The 20779-nt window shown below is 43.3% G+C and overlaps 1 protein-coding gene across 4 annotated transcripts in view; it reads left to right on the top strand.

Annotated features, from left to right (window-relative positions):
• Window positions 1-20548, top strand: part of ADCY7 (adenylate cyclase 7) — a 79336-nt gene extending 58788 nt beyond the window's left edge. Inside the window, exons 13-28 of one of the 4 annotated variants that reach the window (XM_081015497.1) lie at window positions 1391-1444; window positions 1725-1805; window positions 3339-3420; window positions 4712-4809; window positions 6477-6561; window positions 7386-7523; window positions 8601-8642; window positions 9599-9661; window positions 10190-10362; window positions 11508-11589; window positions 12480-12635; window positions 13103-13249; window positions 14588-14695; window positions 15641-15755; window positions 16730-16854; window positions 17240-20548. In XM_081015497.1, the coding sequence (XP_080871623.1) occupies window positions 1391-1444; window positions 1725-1805; window positions 3339-3420; window positions 4712-4809; window positions 6477-6561; window positions 7386-7523; window positions 8601-8642; window positions 9599-9661; window positions 10190-10362; window positions 11508-11589; window positions 12480-12635; window positions 13103-13249; window positions 14588-14695; window positions 15641-15755; window positions 16730-16854; window positions 17240-17377 (1687 nt within the window). In that variant the 3' untranslated portion in view covers window positions 17378-20548. Of the gene's footprint in view, window positions 1-1390; window positions 1445-1724; window positions 1806-3338; window positions 3421-4711; window positions 4810-6476; window positions 6562-7385; window positions 7524-8600; window positions 8643-9595; window positions 9662-10189; window positions 10363-11507; window positions 11590-12479; window positions 12636-13102; window positions 13250-14587; window positions 14696-15640; window positions 15757-16729; window positions 16855-17239 lie in introns of those variants that run through there. The other 3 variants (XM_081015496.1, XM_081015498.1, XR_013989270.1) reach the window with 3 other exon arrangements.
• Window positions 20549-20779: the final 231 nt, after the last annotated feature.

Raw genomic sequence — 20779 nt, 5'->3', positions numbered from 1 at the left:
CTCTTTCTTTTGTCACTTTATTTACCCAGTGTTCAGGCAGCTGTGGTTCTTCTCACTTTCTCACCCCCAACTCCACATACAGTCCCTGAATTTAGTCTCTCAAGCAGAGCGGTATCACTTTGAGGTCTGGGTGAGCCAAGGCAAGTGAAGAGAAGAAATCCACAGCACTTAGCAAGCTGCTCCCTTCTTTTCCATCTCTATCTCTACCTCTATCTGTATCTCTATCTCTATCTGTATCTCTGTTTCTATTTCTATTTCTATTATTTCTATTTCTATTATTTCTATTTCTATTATTTCTATTTCTATTATTTCTATTTCTATTTCTATTTATTTCTATTTCTATTTCTATTATTTCTATTTCTATTTCTCTCTCATACTCTAGACTCCTCAGCAGAGCCAGGCAGCAGAAGCATGAGTAAGGATGGAATTTTCTGAAAATCTCAATATCTAGCTTATCTGCACAGATTTTTTCTAATCGCATCTTGCTCATTAATTTTGATTGGAAGCCTTCCCCCCCCCGAGCATCAGCTATAAATCTTAACAGTGCTCATACACATTATTGTGTATATACTATTATATGTCATGTATTCCAGGTTTCCTGAAGTAACTGGCACATAGACAAGTACATGCAAAAATGTGTACGTATTAGGCAAATATTTGTAAAATTATGCATGAGCCTTGACTTTTATGTAATATTTGTATTTTGTTTATATAGCTTCACATATATTTAGGGTTTGGGGGGGCAATACCCCCAAGATTGCAGAAATGGCTCTGATATAACCACAGGCTCAATACAAGAGGCAATTTGATGTGAGCAAAGCTCAATCAGGCTGGAACCACCAAGTTCTGCGTATAATTTGGTTTAAAATGGGTTCCTCCTTCATCGCTTAGCATGAAATTATCTGTGAACGAATCAAGTGGCATCAGACAAGGGCTGGGCAAAGAGGGGAAAACAGTGTCCTAGATCCTTCAGCTCTTTCTCCCAGCCATTCCTAGATCATGCACCACCTCTGGGTCAAAGGTTGCTCTGCAACATCAGATGTAGGTAGAGCTTCCAACTGCTGTATCATCTCAGGTGAGAAACAGGCAGGTTTACTCCATGCTCATTAGTTATTTTGTTCACAACAAACAAATCAAATTTTTGCTTTAAAAACACGCTCTTGCACATTACTTTAGGACTCCACGCTTTTTCAAGACGCAACACAGAGATTCCCCCCCCCCCAAAAAAAAACAAACTTGAGATGTTTGCTTTTATTTTGTCGACCTTATGAAGACAGGCTGCTATAACATTAGTCTTTTCACAGGTGATTAATCTGATCATTTCTAATCAATGCATGACATCAAATTTCTCTCTCCTTTCTCTTTCCCTGTGTTTGTGTGTGTGTGTTAGTCTGGATAGGTCTAGACAAGAACCGTTGTGTCCTCCTTCGGTTGTAAGCTATAAGTGAGTTTCTCTTTCTTTCTTCTGCTTTCTGTGTATGCCTTGTGCCATAGAACAACTAGATACTCCCTTGCTACTTTCTCCTCTCTCTGCACTATATTTATATCTAAGCAATACTTGAGATACCTTGGGCCCCCTTTGTTTAAAATTGGCCAGCGTGCATTTTCAGCTTTTGCCTCTGCAAAATGTAATTAAAAGGTATGTAATGATTACTCAGTGCACCTGTTCTCCTGCATTTTGGGGAAACGTTTCATCTGGATGATGTTTCTCTGCCTGTCCTTAGGAATACCTCTCAGAAAGGAAGGATGGAAGAAGAAATTAACGACAAAATGATGTCAACCATCGAGGGCCTCAGTTCAGCCAAGTAAAGGCACCACTCTTTTCTTCCTGTCCTTGAGAGAATTGCCTCATCTGCAGAAGGGGAGGGGCAGAAAAGAACGGGGATTTTCCCCATGCTTATTTTCTATAGTATGGGAGTGTGCAGGCCTACTTAGAAATATCGCCCCTTCGTCATAAATGTGTGTGGAGAAAACAGATTGTGTTTTCTTCAGTCATAAGCAAACACACTCCTCTGCTGCTGCCTTTTCAGTGAACTGTAACATGGAAAACAGGTTATGGGGTTAAGCATAAAGAACGCTGCACTTCTGCATAGGTTTCAGGTTCCCAGAATTGTAGTCCAAAAACACTGGTTTAAATAATCAGAATTACCCTGTGTTGAAAACACAGCTCACAGCTGTCTGACTGCTGCAAAACCCTCGGTTGGCTCAGTTTTGAGAAGAACAAAAAAGTAGAAAACCAGAAGTGGGCTTGACAAAACAGGAAACTGAGAAATGTCCTCTTATGACATGACTATTAATTAGGAGGTCTATTACTCCGGCTCCTTAAGAGCACTTGTGAAATCAGGAAGCTTTTTGAGTTCAGAGTAAGAGTCTTCAGGTTAACACAATACAGATGTCAAGGGATTCACATGACACCCTGCTGTTTATTGTCTCTGGCAATACTAGGTAATCCTAAGAAATGCAGCTTTTTGAAAAATTGCACAGTACAAACTTCAGATCAGAAGTACACAAATGGAATTCCAGAGTTCTCTGCAAATTTCTGCAAGGTCTCCTCCCACCTCTGCAGCCCTGGCCTGAATTCAGGGTTCTTCTGTGAGTTCAAGGGGGTGGGGGTGCAAAGACCCTCACTTTTAGCAGGGATTGGCTCCAGTCGAGAACTCCTGAGTAGAGCCAATCCCAGCAGGGCTTGCTTTTGGTGCCAAATTAAGTACATGCTGAAGGCAAACTCAACTTGCAGAGGAACAACCGGCAGCCTTTTCTAGGGCTCTCGATTGTTTCTCCACAGATGTGTGTGGCCAGGGGTAGCGATGCAAAAAATCACATTGAGGGCCAAATTAGGAGGCTGGAGGTTCCCCATCCCTGACTTAGAATAACAGTGGTCTTGGTGCCTTAGAGCGCTGGTCTTCCACTGAAGAATTGAGGCCCACTACTGAGTCACAGCCACACAGATGCATGCCAGGAGATTAAGAAATGGTCCCTGGATGTATGATTGGCTTAAAAGTGGGTCCTGGGTTTGTAAAGCTGGGAGATACCCGCTCTAGGGTATTCATAGTGCTTTAGTTATCTTAGTTATTTTCACAACAACCATCTTGTAAGATAGTCCGTATAGCATAGATGTGGGGTGAGTCTAAGTCTGGAGTGAGGACCATGTCCCTAAGGCTGCCTCCTGAGTTGATGGCAGTGGTGAGATCTTATTTATGGGTCTTCTCAGTCGTTTGTGCTTTGGGGAGTCCAAGTTCCCTCCCCACACGTACCTATTTGCGGTTCCATCTTGCTCTGCATCGTTTTATCCTGCTCCCATGCATATGTTTTCAACAAGCATTTCTTCTTCAATGCAGGCCGTGGTGTGGTAAAAAAGACGACTTCCGTGGGCTGTGTGGCTTCTTGCTATGTTTCGTAGAAATGGAGCTTGAGAAAGAGGTTAGTAAACGAAGCTTTGTGGCCTTCCTGTTTGTAGAATCTCGGGGATGGAAGGTGGTCCAGCCCCCCTGAGGCAGGAATTTCCATGCATCCATCCTCCATTGGCACCACAGAAAAGCAACTTGATTCTTCCTTGGGGCATCACCTTGTTACTTGAGTCGTTGGGTCCTCCTCATCGTACCCTTTGAAAGGTTGAGCACCACCAGAAACTCCTTTTGGGAAAATCTGAAGAACTACTTTTCTGATAAGGCTGCTCAGAGGATATGATTGCTAATTTTAAATATCTGAAGGTCTGTCAAATGGAAGAGGGAGCACGCTTGTTTTCTGTTGCTCCAGAGGGTAGTGCCAGAACAAATGGACTCAAATTACAAGAAAGGAGATTCCAGCTAAACATTAGGAAGACCTTACTAACAGTAAGAACTGTTTATTGGTGGAACGAACTCCCTCAGAAGGTGGTGGACTTCCTTCATTGGAGGTTTTTAAACATAGCTTGGATGGCCCAGGGATCCTTTTTGCTGTGGTTTTTGCATTGCAAGCAGTTGGACTAGAATGATGATCCTAAGGGATCCCTTGCAGCTCTTCAGTTCTTTGATTCTGGATTGAGGAAAAACTACATTTTTTGTGTGCTATAAACAGGCTAGTGTGTACACAGCCAAACTCCCAGCCTTGACCTAGGGAGGACTTAATTCATCAGAGAGGCCAAAGTATTCACAATGCCTACTCTCCGGCTCAATAAATCTGTCCTTTCTTTCGCTCTGTAATCTCCCCAGAAAGCAAAGCTCACTTAGGTCTTCATCATTTCTTGCAACTTCCACTCTTCACTGCCTCTGCCCCACTCCCACACTTGTTTGACTTTCCCGCCTTTCTTGTTCAAGTACCCATTGTGTCTTGGGCGCACTGCTTGTCCCTGGTGTCGCACCAACACCAATGCTCGTTTCTGAAATGCTGAGATGGTAAGACAACACCGGAACTCAGTCCTCCTGCCCAAACCCTCACAAGGATAGTACAACAAACTGGGAGACAACATAGATTTTATTTTTGATCTTCCTCCTTTCTCTTCCTCATCATGCCCTTAGAGAGGAGGAATAAGAACTATTCATTTAATTTGCCTTTTTTAAGTTGTCAGGTTCTAACATTCGTGTCTTTTTGTGGCTGTAGCAAAGAGCTTGTTTGATATAAGGCTCTTTTTGTCTAGAAGTTGCATGTAGCACCCAAGAAAGCTAGTCCTTATGAGCTGACCAAAATTATGTAAATCCGAGCTAATGTCTTTGTTTTGTTTCCCCATCTCCAGTATCGCACAATCCCGATCCCCAAAATGAGGGGTTATTTTGCCTGCGCCAGCATTGTGCTGCTGTGTATGTTCCTTGTACAGATTTCCATAATGCAAGGGTAAGTGGTCCCCCCCCCCCTTTTCCTTTTTAAATATGTCTCATACAAATCTGCTACAAGGGCAGTTTAATGTAATTTAGAGATTGAAGTTAATGCTGCCCCCTGGCTCCAGATTGCAGAATTGGCACTGTTGCGACTGCTACATAATAGACGTCCTCCGTTTCTAAGAGCTTGGATCATATAATGAGGCAGCACCCACAGCTTTGGAACTCCCTGCCTATTGATATCAGCCAGGCTCCTCCACTGTATTCTTCTCAGCCCCTGATAAAACATTTAGGCAAGCCGAGGCAGTTGTTCCATATGTTCCAAAGCTAAGCATGTAGGAACACTGAAGATGCCAGGTGCTTTGGTTTCAAGAGACTGGTGTGCAAGTTCTGTTCCATACAGCGGAACTTCAAGGAAAACACAACTAAAATTCACTCCAACAGAAGGTACTCCAGATGGTTTGCTCATGTACGTGCACAGAAAATAGATCTAGCTGAAAGGAGATTTACATTGACTGCTGCAATGCATCCCTATTGATTGTTATTGCATTTTTAAACCCTATTTTATTGATTTTCAGATATACCAGGACCAAGGAAACAACAACATTATTGTTGTATAAGCTTAGAAGGTTGCATGATCTTAGAAGGGTGTGTGGCTTTGGGGGGGGGCATGGCTGTGAGAATCATGAAGAGACTCTGCGCTTGTGATTATTTTTATTTAATGAAAATTGTACACTGCTTCATTGTTTTTAAAAAAACCCCACACCCTCAAAGCAGTTTACAAAAAGATAAAAACCCTACCTTTAAAAGATAACAAAGGTTAAAATACTAAAACGGATTAAAATCACCTCAACTTTTTAAACAGCTAAACAGTAACGTGTTTAGCAGGCACCGAAAAGGGTATAGCAAAAGTGCCTGCTTGATCTCAACAGGCGGAGAGTTCCACAGTGCAAATCCTGCTTCACTATATGATCGAGTTCTTACAAAGGTGGGACAGGTAATGGGGGGCCTCCTGCAGTAATTCCACTTCCGCCAACTGAAGTGGTTGAGTGGGCCCAGGCCACTGCATTACACTACTGTTTGCCATTGCACTACTGTTACTGATTCAGCGCTGCCTCCTCTGGCCAGCAGTTAGCTCTTGAAGGTTTCAGACAGAGGTCCTTTATATCGCTTCCACCTGAGAGAGCCTTTTAACAGCAGCCGCAAGGGATTGAACCTGGCATCGTCTGCTTGCAAAGCACGTACTGTTCCACCAGATTATGGTTCTGTGCCCAAGATGGGAGTCCAGATGGCCCCGATTAGCAGCCCATGTTCCCGCTCTAGATGACAGGAATGAATAGAGAGATGGTATGTAATTGGAGATGCGGAACCAAGGAAATTTGCCTCCTTATCTTTTTGGTGCTAGGGTGTTATTGCCTTGGGTAATATCCTGAACCAACAGCCTTGCTAATTGTAGGCAAATGTAATGCTTTAAACAGAGAGTGTTGGAGAGATTCTAACATTTCAGGTTTGGGGGGGAAGTGCTGCTCAATTAGCTTTGAAAGTCAGAAACAAAACCTGCAAGCAACTTGGCTATCAAAGGGATTATATATTCCCCCAGGAACTCACGACAATTGAAGCATGAATAACGTTTTTCTTTAGCTCTGCATCATCTGTTTCCACCCACCCCTTCCTCTCTTTCAGAACGTCAAAATTAGGGATTCCATTTGGGGTCGTAGCTATCATAATGGGGCTAATTTTGTGTGTGTGCTTTGCTGATGACTGTTGGGTAAGTAAAAAAGAAAAAGAAAATAAAATGTCCAAAGCATTAAAAAAAAGAAAAAGAAAATTGTACTGCCAGATAGTATGTGTTTGCCTTAAATGCATTTGCATTGAAATTTTTTTATATCACTGGGGTAAATGTAATACCAGCTGTGCTTGTAAAAATCTCCACATATTATTTCTACCCGGGGCTGTTGATCTGGATCCTAAGAACTGCTTAGTCCATGGTTGTGGAACTCGCTTTTTTTAACATAAGGGCCACATTTACAGTTACTAATTTCACGGTTGCCATGGCCAATATCTATCAGCCATTGTCTGCCTGGCTTAAGTGGGAATGAGTTTAGATTCCTCCTGAACATCAGTAGTGGGGGAGGCAGGCACACCTCACCAGGTAAGGCATTCCACAAACAGGGAGGCACCACCGAGAAGGCCCTGCAGTTGGGCAGTGCAGTTGGGCAGCTGCTGGAGGAGACACCACCACCAAGAGGGCATGCCCTGCCTGCCAATCACAGGGCCCATTGTGGTTGGTATTGGGGAAGTCGTTCTTCCCCAGGATCTGCCTTCCCATTCATCTTGCAGTGGAAAGCCACACGACCCCCTCCTGCTGTACAAAACCACGTTGCTAGTAAACAATGGCCTTGCGGCATTGGCAGCTGCTGGAGAGAGAGAAGTATGACCAAAGCTCTTCCATTTTAAGAACTGTGTGCGAGGAATCGCCTCCTGTAAACAGCAGAAAATGTCAAACATTTGTTGCTATAGCATGGTTGTAGGGAAGGAGGTAAGAGCTGGTATGCTTATGTGTCATGCTGTGCCTCTGTCATCTGTTTGCAGAGACCCTGTTCAAAGCAGTGGCCCCCAGCCCGCTATCTCCGCACGCTTTCAGAGAAAATGGAGACAATGCCAGCCGTGAGGCTCCCGCTGGCCGCTATTGCAATCGGCTCTCTGTTAATTCTAGCTGTTTCTAACTTGGTAATTCCTTTTCTTTATTATTTCATGAAATTTATACACCGCTTGACTCTAAAGGCAAAAGCAACCCCCCCCCCCAAAAGCAGTCTGTAAAGAAAATAATAAAAAAAAATGAATAGACTTCCTCAGCATTCTCTGCCCTCTAGCAGAAGGTCTCTTGCACTAGCAGACAGGTGAGTTTTAATATTACGCAACAGAGGAGTTGCACAATCTGTTGTGCAGCAGAGCTACCAGCAACCTGCCTATGCATTCTCTTTCACAACAATGTTCTGCTTCTGCAGAATTTTAAACTATGCAGCACATAATTAAACTGTGGAACTCAGTCCCACAGAAGGCAGCGATGATCATCAACCTAGAAGGCTTAAAAGAGCCTTAGACAAATTCATGGAGGAAAGGGCTCTCAGCAGCTACTAACCATGATGGCTATTCTCTGCTTCCTCAGTTGGAGGCAGTAATGCTCTTGAAAAGCAGTTTCTGGAAAGGGAGAGTGGAGAGTGATCTTGTGCTCCAATCCTGCTTGCTGGTTTCCCACCGGCCTCTGGTTGGCCACTGATCCAGCAAGCTCTTATGTTCTTAACATTTCAAGTAAGACTAAGGGACTAAGTGATTTCAAGAGCTTAATTCATTGCCACAAGCTGTGATAATGACTAGTAGCTTCAACAACTTTAAATATGGATTGTACAAAGGGTGGGTAGATCTATCAGCTGGCATCAGCCAGTTCATTTGTTCACCATAAAGGGTGGGATTGCAGATTGTTTTAGCTAAGGCTCTTATCCATTGGGTTGTGTCCTAAGTAGCACTAACTTGCCCCATCAGTGCAAGGATTTACAGTAGTGCAATATAATTCCCCCCTTCCTCTCCCAACGTGCCACCTAAATCTTTCTAGGCATTTTCACAGTTCTCCAAAGCAGATTTGCGGAAGGATGCGGGGCACACATGGCAGGAAGAGAGCAGGGAGCAGAAGTCCCACGGCACAAGTGGAAATCCTTTCACTGACTAGACGCATTGGTGATAACTGCCATTGTTTTGTAATAAAGCTATGTATTTGAATTCCTAACTAGCTTCTAATTTTTTAATTAGCACACAGACCAGACTATTGGAAACTGTACTACACCAAACCTGGTGAGTTTTAAAAAGCAAGTTTTGTTTGCTATATTAATAACCTTTGGTTTAGTAGCCCAAGATCGGAGATCTATTTCTTATTTAAAATGCAAACTTTTTAAAAATTACTGGTGTTCTAACCATCTAGCTTTTCTATTACCTTTCTCTTTGCATTTCACTGTTACATTTTAATTCTCCTTTCATGTGTACAATAAAACAAAACGAGAGGGGGTTTTTTTAAAAAAATTACCCTAATGATCTATTCAGCTTCTCAGTTTTGGAATCCTTTGGTTGTATTTTAAATTACTCATGATCCACGTGCAGAAGCCTTGGCCAAAAAAAAGTGTGGTGGTGGCAGCGGTCAAAAATAAATGAATGAAATTGACACGAGAGAGAGAGAGAGAGAGCCCAGCTCACAATCAAGGCATGGAGAAGGCCCATTGCTTAGTGAGCGGTTCTCAACCTGTGGGTCCCCAGATGTTGTTGGACAACTCCCATCATCCCTGAGCTCTGGCCTTGCTAGCTAGGGATGATGGGAGTTGTAGTCCAACAACATCTGGGGACCCAAAGGTTGAGAAAGGCTGGCTTAGATGGAAAGCATCTGCTTTGCATGCAGAAGGGCCCAGGTTCAATCCCTGGCATCTCCAGGTAGGGAGAGATCCCAGCCTGAAACCATGGAGAGCTGTTGCTCATCAGTGTAGGCACTACTGAGCAAGATGGATCAATGGTTTGACTCAGTATAAGGTAGCTTCCCGTGTCCCTATGTTCATCCCTGAGCTGCTCCATTCTGAAATATTCATTATGGTTCAAGTCACAACAGCTCCATGTTTTCTTTAGCCAACCACCAGACAGTCCTGTCGATTAATCATTTTGCTCTGCATGTTGATGGAGCCTGGCCTGCCACAGACAACAAACAATAGTCTCTCTCTCTCTTTCTCTTTCTCTTTCTCTTTCTCTTTCCTGCTCTAACAAAGCAGCAGGTGGACAACAGTTCTTCTGAAAACAGCGACATGCTGAGAATTGAAGCTGAGACCTACTCAGTGAGTAAATTTGATCTTAAAATATGGGTTTAGATACATGCTGGAGAGAATTGCTTAAAAAAAAATACCAACACTTGTGCAAAAGCAGGCTGTTGGTTCTCTCTGCTTGGCTTCTGGCCACAGCAGAAAAGTGAGATTGCCTCGCTTTTCCAATGCCAACATTCTGTTGTGCTCCAGCACGATCAAGAAACAACTCAAGTTAGGGCAATGCAGAGAATGGGCTGGCTTGATTTCTAATGGATCTGGCCACTGGGTAGGGGTGGGGTGAGGGATAAAATTTCATGTAAATATGTATGAATTTTCATGAGGACTTTGCAGTTTTTTAAAAAAACAGATATGAAAATGTGGAGAACAGAATTTAGGATTGGAGAAATGAGAAACTGAGAGAAGCCAAAATTGACAAATTTGCCCATACCTAGGACATGACTACATAGGCAATCAGTGTGCCATGATATTATTTATTTTTACACACACACATACACACATATACATACAGATTTTTTTAAAGCCGCTCCTCTTCTGTTCCAGTATTATACCTACTGCTGCCTTCTGGGTTTCATTGCCTGCTCTGTGTTCCTTCGAATGAGCTTTGAACTGAAGCTTATCCTTTTGTCAGGAGCCGTCGTTGGGTATTTCATTGTATTTAATAGCAACCTGCTTTTGTGCTCCAGCCGCAGCAACGTCAGTGACTCCACCACAAGGTATGGTATCTTGCTTCTCAATGGTAACAACACTCTGTAAGCTGATGATGAGCTTAGTGGAATTGCAAACTGCAGCTCCGGGAAGTGATCTCATAGATTACAGTTTCTTAAGAAGCTGGGAACAGACCCAAAGTATACTGCAGCATAGTGACATTAGCTGCATTAGGAACCCTTTTCCACCAGTGAAAAAGTTGAGTTCTTGGATATTGTGTGGATAATGATTACGCTAGTGTTGCAGTGCATTTGCTGTCACTGCAACATGTCGCACAAGACCTTCCTCCTACCTGAAGCATTTTCAGATGTTTAAACCACTCTGCCATTTTCATGCAAACACAGGAAATTGCCTTGTGCCAAGTCAGACTAGAGAAGACCCTAAATGGCCTCCTTACTTATCATTGTGTTCATCGGTGATGAACTTGGGAGGTCACCTCGTTGCTTTTCTCTCTTGGCCCACCTGCACCATACAGTTAAAGTGCTACGATACGACTTTAAATAGCCATGGCTTCCTGCAAGGAATCCTGGGTGCTTAGAGCATTAGGAGACCCCTATTCCCTCTCACAGAGCTACAATTTACAGAGTGGTTTAACAACGAATTCCTCTTTACAGGGAGATCTGGGAATTGTAGTGCTATGAGGGTAATGGGGGATCCACTAGTTTATGTTTACAAACTTATTCTCTCTCCGACACCCGTTCAAGATGGTGCATAATGTGGAATTTGCCCAATCAAATCTCCAACTGGAAAAAAGCCCCATCAAATATTTTTTGTTTCATGAGCTGGAAATGCTGCAAGCTTGTCTTCCATTTTGACCTCTTGCCCTTGAGAGTAGTATTTATCCGAGTATCAAACTCAGAAGCGGATGGCAGTGGTGTTTACTTAACCCTACAAACCCAGGGGTGTTCCCCCCCTTGCAGGAGACAATATTTGACAGTAATTTAATTTCTTTTCTACTGTGGATGGGTGTCTTTGTGTCTTGTGAATGGTTCCTATGTGCAATCTGGCAAACTCTTGTTTGTAGTCCTCTGTATCACTTGAAACTTTGAACGTTTTAGAGATGCATTTCCAAAAATTTAAGCATGGGTGTTTCACACATAGTTCCAAATGCTTTTAAAATGAATGTTTTTGTTTCGTTTGCTTTTTGTTTTAGGTTTTTTATGAAAGAACCAAGAATAATGACAAATTTATACCTGGCTCTGTTTTACATAACTTTGGTTCTACTGTCAAAACAGGTAGGCAACTCAGTCCTCATAGGTGTGCGATTTGCCCAGAGCTTTCTGTCTTCAGTTTATTTGTGATGTGACATTCCGAAACTTTTTTTCTTCTTACTGTGATTTGTGGGAAGATTGATTAAATAAATAAGAATAAGATTGAATAAATCAGTAATTTTCATGTGGTAGAATGGATGGTACCATTTTAGTCTGCAGCTGGGGGGAGTATGTGTTTGTTTGTTTGTTTTTAAAAAAATACTCCACTATGGGTATCCCTGCAAAATTATTTTGTGGTGTTTTCCACATCTGCTGCATTTTGTAACAAATCAGACACTATAGGATTTGTTCTGAAGTGCACACAGTCTCTCTATGCTTGTGAGTTGTGTTTCCTCAGTTTGGCAGTTGGTTTTGAATGGTGGAAATCCCACTTGCACAGAGATCAAATCTGTGAGGCTATTACTAGTGATGATGATGTCTTAATGACAGCTGAGGCAGGTCTGGGAAACACAATGCAGTGATTTGGGATAAATAATTAGGTACGATTTAAAATAGAAATGTGGCTTGTGGGAGCATGTTAGACAATTAATGAATGCTGCACGTGTACAGGAGTATGGGCATTTGTTTGTGGCTTAGTACACTTGGCTTGCATGGGGAAGAAAATGTGTGGGGTGCAATTTGGGGCGTCAGGGGTTAAATACTTGGCTTATTGGTCAAGTCTCTCATTTTAAAAGATTTCAAGCTTTTGAAGGAGGAACAGTTGATTTCATGGACATTAAAAATGTCATGGAGCCCCTGAACCCACAAGGCATTAAACAAGTTTGCTGCAAATACACAAAGCTGTTTCTAGTATTTTCAGCTTGTTGATATTAAGGCTGGGTTTCATAATTCCTTGGTTTATTTGTTTTTTGCAGATAGACTATTACTGTCGTCTGGACTGCCTACAAAAGAATAAATTTAAACAGGAACACGAGTCGTTTGAAACTATGGAAAACGTGAACCGGCTGCTGCTGGAGAATGTGCTCCCAGCTCACGTCGCTGCCCATTTTATTGGGGACAAATTAAATGAGGTATAGAACAATAAGATTCACATTGCTCCATTGTGCTTTCATTCACTCCTCTGCTAATTTTTAAGAGATCGCTTGTTGAAAACAGCACGAGGACAAAGCAGTAGAAGCCCCATGGTCTAAAGAGCAAAATAAATCTTAAGTCTCATTCACAATATACACCTGAAGTGCTCAACCACTTTAAAGTCATGGCTTACCCCAAAGACTTCTGGGAGCTGTCGTTTGTTAAGAGTGTCGTGAAGAGTGACAAATTTCCGTCTCAGAGCTACAATTCTCAAAATTCCCTGGGAAGAAGGAGTGGTTGCTAAACCACTCTGGAAATTGTAGATCTGAGATTTCTGACACCTAGCGTGCATTTACGTCTTTGAATTTACATGTGCTTAGACCGTGTTGCTTTAGTTGTATGGGGAGATGGAAGCGACTGGTAGCGAACAATGATATTGTTGAAACTGTTGTTGCATTTCCTGCAGGATTGGTACCATCAATCCTATGACTGTGTCTGTGTCATGTTTGCCTCAGTACCCGACTTCAAGGTGTTCTACACAGAATGTGATGTCAACAAGGAAGGGCTGGAGTGCCTTCGACTCCTCAATGAAATAATTGCCGATTTTGACGAGGTACCTCTTGAGGCTTGTGTGGACCTCTTGGCGTTGGGATTGGTTCTCTCTCTGCCCGCCCTGCCCCCCTGCCCCATGTTAAATAGCCAGAAATGAGTATTCTCCCCTCAAGACTTCAGTGTAGTAAAGAGAGATTTTCTTCTCCACAGAGGAGAGAATTGGCTTCTTGAGTCATGTTAGGAAGGTCCTTGGAGCCTGCTTGGCAGCACTTAAAAAAATGTGACTGGTTGGATATGCAGCAGAAAGGTGTATCATAATTCAGTGGGAGAACACATGCTTTGAATGCAGAAGGTTCCTGGTTCAGTCCCTGGCATCTCCAGGTATGGATGGGAATCCCTTCTGAAACCCTGGAGAGCCACTGCTAGTCAGCATTGAGCAAAATGGACCCAATGTTCTGCCTCGGTAGGAAACAGCTTCCTATGTTTCAGGGAGGGGGGAAACTGTGGTCCTCCCATCTCCCATCAGCTCCTCCATGTTCAGTGGACAGAGAGGATGGGATTTGTGGTCCAGCAGCAACTGTAGAAGGCCACAAGTTCCTGAACCCTGAGTAAGAAGGATCTACGGGGTACCTCTGCCTTGCAACCTTGGAGAGTCATTGCCAGTCAGAGAACACAACACTGGGCTTAATGGAGCCTGAGAGTTCTTACATACTGAGAGCCCTGCTGGATCAGACCATCAGTCCAACTAGCCCCGCATTCCCTTCCCCACAGGGGCCAATCAGGGAAGCTCACATTCAGGACAGGAGGACAGTAGCCCTCCCTCGCTCTTGTTCCCCATCAAGAGGCATGCTGGTTCTGATCCTGGATCTGATACTTCATAGTCATCCTGACTAGCAGCTGTTGAGAGCCTTGTTTTCCTTCCAATTGACCTGGGTATAAGGCAGCTTTCTATGTTCCAGGGGGTTGGGTGGAGTGTGTCATATGAAGAAAAGTATCCTTGAACCAGAGAACCATGGTTTGATTTGCATGCTTGGGCAGGATGACGCACCTACTTCTACAACCTTATCTTGAAAGGGTTGCCATCAAGGGTCAAAACACGATGAAAGGGGTGTGGGTGGGTGTCTTCATGCAGGCATATTAATCAACCTATTGGGGAAGTCAGAAACACACAACCAAATCTTAAAACCCACGCATCCTTCCCATGTATTTTGTACTTGGTGATCGGTATGAAGTGAAAAAAAATGTAGCAGGAAAACCAGCCCTATCTTGAGCAGTATAGCCTTTCCCCCTTGTCTAGCTTATTCCACTGGAAACTCTGGCCTGTGAGAAGACTGTAACAGGACAAAGAATCATCCAGGTCCTGGATTTTAATGGTTTTCTCATTTTTTTCCCCAAACAGCTGTTGCTGAAACCTAAATTCAGTGGTGTTGAAAAAATCAAAACTATTGGGAGTACATACATGGCAGCATCAGGACTCTGTGTTACCCCAGGCCAAGAGAATAATCTGGTAAGTCACCTGCTGAAATACAAGCCACTTTGATAGTGTGTGTGTGTGTGTGTGTGTGTGTGTGAGAGAGAGAGAGAGAGAGAGAGAGAGAGATCAGGGTTCTAATTCCCACTCAACCATGAAGCTCCCTGGGTGACCTTGAGTCAGTCACTGCCTCCCAGCTTGGCCTACCTCACAGGGCTGTTGTGGGGATTAAAGGAGGAGGGGGAGAACCATGTGTGCCCCCTTGAACTCCTTGGAGAAAAAGGTGGGATATAAATGCAATAAAGAAAATGAAATAAATAAATAAATATGAGTTTTGTTGCCAGCTACTTTAAGCAGAAAAGGGATGCGGGTGGCGCTGTGGTCTAAACCACAGAGCCTAGGGCTTGCTGATCAGAAGGTCAGCGGTTCGAATCCCCGCGATGGGGTGAGCTCCCGTTGCTCGGTCCCTGCTCCTGCCAACCTAGCAGTTCGAAAGCACGTCAAAGTACAAGTAGATAAATAGGTACCACTCCAGCGGGAAGGTAAACGGCGTTTCCGTGCACTGCTCTGATTCGCCAGAAGCAGCTTAGTCATGCTGGCCACATAACCCGGAAGCCGTACGCTGGCTCCCTCGGCCAGTAAACTAAGATGAGCGCCGCAACCCCAGAGTTGTCCACGACTGGACCTAACGTCAGGGGTCACTTTACCCTTTACCTTACTTTAAGCAGAGAGAGGAATGTAGGTGTCCACTGCTTTACCTGCAGTTCTAGGATACATGTATATCTGCACTCCATTAGTGGAGGGGTAGCTACCTCTGGCCATCAAGATGTCATTGGACTAAAAAACCCCTTCTGGCTGGGGCTGATGGGAGTTGTGAGTGCTGAAACAACCTGGAGGGCCACAGGTTCCCTACCCCTGCACTAATAACTTAAAGCAAAGATCCTCTTAACACTCTCCCCCCTGCCCCAAAATATTGTTTAGGACCAGGAAAGACAGCATGCTCAAATTGGCATCATGGTGGAATTTGCGATGGCTTTGATGACTAAGCTGGATGGCATCAACAGGCACTCATTCAACAATTTCCGTCTCAGAGTTGGTAAGTTCAATCCACTCCCCCCACCAAAAAGTGGTGGGGCAGACTGAATTATCTTGGGGACACCACTGTATTTCTTCCATATTCAGTGATTTTAAAAATCACTACATCTTAGAAGAACAATCTAATCCAGCATTCTGTTCTGATAGCAGCAAACCAAATATCTGTGGGAAGCCCGCAAGCAAGATCTGAGCACAAGGGTGCTCGCCTTTCCGTTGTTTTTCGGCAAGTGGTATTTGGAAACATTACTACCTCCAGAGCTAGTGTGAGTTACACTATTGCTTAAGAACCACAACCAAAGAACATAAAAAGAGTATTGCTGGATCAGACCCAAGGGTCCATCTGGTCCAGAATCCCATTTCCCACACTAGTTGATCAAATGCTTGTAGGAGGCCCGCAAGCAGAGCACAGAAACACGAGGCGCTATGTTGTTCTCATTCAGACCACTGGTCCACCTAGCTGGTCCACCTAGCCTCAACTGACCAGCTGGGTTTCAGGCAGGAGTCTCTCCCAGCTGGGAGTGGTTGGACTCCAGTTTCATATAGCCCCAGCCAGCATGACCATTGCTCTGAGTATTCACTACTGACTGGCTCTCCAGGGTTTCAGGCAAGAGTCTTTCCCAGTTTTACCTGGAAATTCCAGGGGCTGAACCTGGGACGACCTCCACCTCCCAGTAAGCTAATGAAACCCAGATAGTGTTGCTATGACCAGATACTGATCAGCTTACAATAACATAGAGGTGGACTTCTTCACGGGGTAGTAGCAGTGTTCCCTGCTGAGATACAAGAAGCCCCATCAGTGTTGGCATCCCGCCGGCTTCTGAAGACATGCCTTTGTTTAGGCACACATTCCCTTGAATTAAACTTATGATTTTATTTTCCCATGCTGGCATACAGCACCTTCCTCTTCTTGTGGCAAGAAGCCACAGGAGCGGAAAGCAAAATTTCATCTTAACCTTCCCTTTCCTGTTCTTGCAGGCATAAACCATGGCCCTGTGGTAGCTGGTGTGATTGGTGCTCGCAAACCGCAGTATGACATCTGGGGAAACACAGTCAACGTTGCCAGTAGAATGGAGAGTACAGGAGAACTTGGGAAAATCCAGGTAAAAAAAAATAAAAATTGGGCAGAGGGGTGAAGGAAACCTGTACGATTAGAACATAAGAAGAGTCCCTCTCCAAACCCAGAACTAAGGAGGTCATTGTGACTGTTTCCATTGCCTTTTAATCTCATCTCACCTACCCTGCCTGCTTCTTGAGTCCCTTCTCCCCAGGAGCAGCCCAGATCTTTCACTGTCCAGCAGGAAAGAGGTTGGGGGAAAGCTGTATAGTTTATTCCTGTTGTGGAGGTTTCCTTGTTCCTCTTTCTGATGTTTGTGGTTATTTGTTTATTTATTTTGCATGCTCTTAGCAGGAGTAGTAGCTGGGCCTGAAAGGGATGAAATGCTCACTTGGAATTGTGAATGGACTCATGTTTTTTTCTGTGCACAGGTTACAGAAGAGACTTGCAAAATACTGGAGAACCTGGGATATGCCTGTGAATGCCGAGGACTTATTAACGTCAAGGGAAAAGGAGAACTGGTGACTTACTTTGTGTGCACGGATACAGCCAAATCCCAAGCGCTTTGATTCGAGCAAGAAACTGCTGAGAAATTCGGTCAAAATTTGTGTCTTGCTGGGCTTGGTTGTTTTTAAAATAACTTCCGTTCCAGAAAGCCTGGAAACTCCACCTCATGGAAAGGAGCTTATGACAAAAATGAGTGCGGACTAGAAGTGTTAGTACTTGTATCTCAAGAGAAAGGATTGTGGAAAAGCTCTTTACAGCTGTGCCTGTCAAAAGAGTTTGCAGGTGTCCATGTTGCAGATTATTCTCTCCTTTCCCTGCCATGCATCCACAGGACAGAGCTCCACTTCTGCACCTTTTTCATGGATTCACAGTTGAACGAATTGCCTCCTTAAAACATTCCACTGCCTCATCCTTTCAGACCTGGTTTAACAGTATTGCACTTGTCCATGGACACAGCACCGCCTTGAGTTTGCAGCAGTCTTATTACATAAGGCAATGGGACTGAAGACTCCTCTGCCTGAGAACTTTTTAACTGGAGATGTCAGGGGTTGACTCTGGGATCAACTGTACACAAAGCTTGTGCTCTTATCAGTTGGTTGTGCTTCCCCCACCCTCCCACCTGACTTTGAGCTGCAGCTCTGCTCTAGAACTGGATTTCAGTACCAGGAACTGTTGCACTGCCAGTATCCTTCTTTACAACCACAACCCGGTCCTTATAAACATTTCTGTGGTGGTAGTCCTGTTCTGCTGCTAAACCATACCCGGATATATCATACACATCTGTTTTGCTTATGCCTGTGCTATTCTCTACTGGAGCAGAAGACAAGTGGTATGAGGAACTTGCTTATTTTTTGCTCACATGGCTTATTTTTTCTGGATTCTGGGTCTGGAAACATTCTTAGCCTTGGTTCTTGAATGTGCTTTCCACTCTGGGTGGAAATGTGTGGGTGGCTTCTCCTCATACACCTTTTGCTTGTGCTGTAATGTTTTTTGCACTTCACCAGGTGCTTTTTATTTCAGCCGCTATTAGTGCCCTACAGCAACATGCTTAACATCAGCAGTGTGAGTGTGTGTGTGTGTGTGTGTGTGTGTGTGTGTAAAAATCCAGATTCTTGCACTTGGTAACCCTGCTCATATAATTGTGAGTAGCTTCAAATAGTTTTCACTGCTGGCATGGCAGTGCTGTAAGGCAGGCAGAATTGGGTGATACACACTCTTAAAATACGGCACAGAGAAACTTCCAGTGTCTTCCTTAATTCGTCTGATAAAAAGAAGTATAGTTTCTGGGGATACAGATCTCTCTCTTTCTTGTGGGTGTAACAAACCATGGGGCAGCCCATTGGCAGCTACAGTGCAAGTTTTGTACAGTTAGTGAACCCCTCCCTCCCTCCCAAACTATTGTATTGTTAGATTTCATCATTGGCAAGAGGCTGCCACCTGTTTTCATATTTTTATGATAAAAATGAACAGAGAGGGCACAACCAAATACAATGTCCACCCTGAGCCAGACTTGAACTTCGTATGTCTACCACCTTTTGCTATGCCATGGGTTTTTGCTCCAGTCCCATTAGACAATTTGAGAGGGGGGGGACAATTTGTTAATTATTATTCTTTCTCCTGTTGTCTGTAGAGTATTCATTTCTTTCTAGCTTCAGTGACATTTAGCACAGACTAAGTCAGTTTAAGGAAACTCCAAAATTGACCACCTGAATATCAACCTATATAACTAACTAGGTGAAGGAGAAATACTATGGGTTTCAGAACTCATTTTGGAAACACCCCACACCCATGTGTGAGGCATGCTAATTGGGAGTAGGGAAAGCACAGAAAGCTGGCTTCTGAACAAAATAATTTTTCAGGTAGAACTCATTTAGTCTGCATCCAAAGATGCAGAAGGTACAGGTTTCAGTAGAGCCTTGTACAAGAAGAAACTAAATTGCAAAAGATGGAGATCTGCTTTTCCAGCTTGTTGCAGGAGCTTAAGAATGGCTCAAGAATCTACCTGTTTTATTAATGGGTAAACTCCTGAGTTGTTTGCAAATCAGGGCCATCAGCTTATGCTCAATATTTTTTGGGATCCAATCCACTGTACCTGCCATTAGGTGTATTCACAGGGGCTAACCTTGAAATTTTTTTATCTTATGAAAATTACTTCTGTCTGACAGGCTTTTCCCAGGAGAACCAGAAATAAACCACTAAGTCTTATGGGCAAGGGGAAAAGGTGTAAATTGTTTACAATGTGAAAAGAAGAGAGAGTTGTTTATGTGCCCCATGGGGGGGGGGGTGGAATGCTTAGCAGCGCAGTGCTATGCATGTGTACTCAGAAGTAAGTCATACTGGGGCAATGGGTTTACTCTCAGGTAAGTGCACATAGGATTGCAGTCTGACTTTATGTGGGGCACAACAGAACTGTGTTGACTAGTACCTGGGCATATCCTAGGAAAGCAAAATGAATGGCTTTGCATTGAAGTGTTCTATAAATTTAAATGTGAATACCATGAAACATTTTGAAATTGTATGTTTTTCCCTGTGATTGAGATTCTGTAGAATGCCTTTGGCTCTGCTCCAATTTGCAAGTCACTCTCTGGAGTAACTTAACTGAAATCAAACTGAAGTTTATGGAAATCATTCCAAGACTTGAGGACTGTGACTCTAGTATTTTTTAAAAGGTTTTCAGAGTAGAATGTGACTAACTGTGCAAAGATTTCTGGCATTCTTTGCCCTGGATGCAGCCCTGTTGTGTTCATTATAATTACTGTGTAATTAACTTATGCGGAGGTTGAAGTGCCTATGTTTCATGACAGGAACAAAACTCTTCTAGTCAAGTCCTACTGTGGCTTTTAGGACTTTTGGAAAGTCTTAGCTGTCTAGAGTAGGTCACACTGGAAAGTAGCAAGATAGGGTAGTCCTAGGTAGGATAAAAAGGAAACTTACGCGATTGTATTTTGTTATAGCAGCAAGTTAATGTGAAATATGATAACACTGCTTTCAGTTCTTACTTTATTGTGCATTTGTTAGAATGCTTTAGTTCAAAGGTTCCACCTTTAATCTCTGCAACTGTTTGTCATCGTTTGGCATCAGTTATCAAACGTCATATGTTAACAGCAGAAACTCAAGTATTAATGTTTAATTGTTTATGTTCATATTCTACTGCAAGTCAAGGTAACTTGTCTACCTTCTGTTTTAATTCTAAATTTCCCAGATTAAAAATTTAGGATGCGTTTGTTGTCTAATTGCTCTTCTTTTGTATCATTTTAAATTCTTTAAGAAGTGCATTTCATAAAAGTAAATATTTCATTCTTGCTTTGTGTGATCACGTTCCCCAGGCTGTTATAATGAAAGAGCAATGTTACATGAAGCACCTCTTGCCCTCCATTTGACTGTCAACAAAGGAAAGACATTGTGCTGCCTGAGGGGAAAAAACAAACCCCAAAGCAGGCCTCTTTGCTAGTTTCTTTTCTTAT

Source organism: Podarcis pityusensis (genome assembly GCF_964106645.2).
Source record: "Podarcis pityusensis genome assembly, chromosome: 8".
Taxonomy (NCBI): Eukaryota; Metazoa; Chordata; class Lepidosauria; order Squamata; family Lacertidae; genus Podarcis; species Podarcis pityusensis.
The sequence above is the reverse complement of the archived record's forward strand: the minus strand, read 5'-3'. Positions and strand labels throughout refer to the sequence as shown.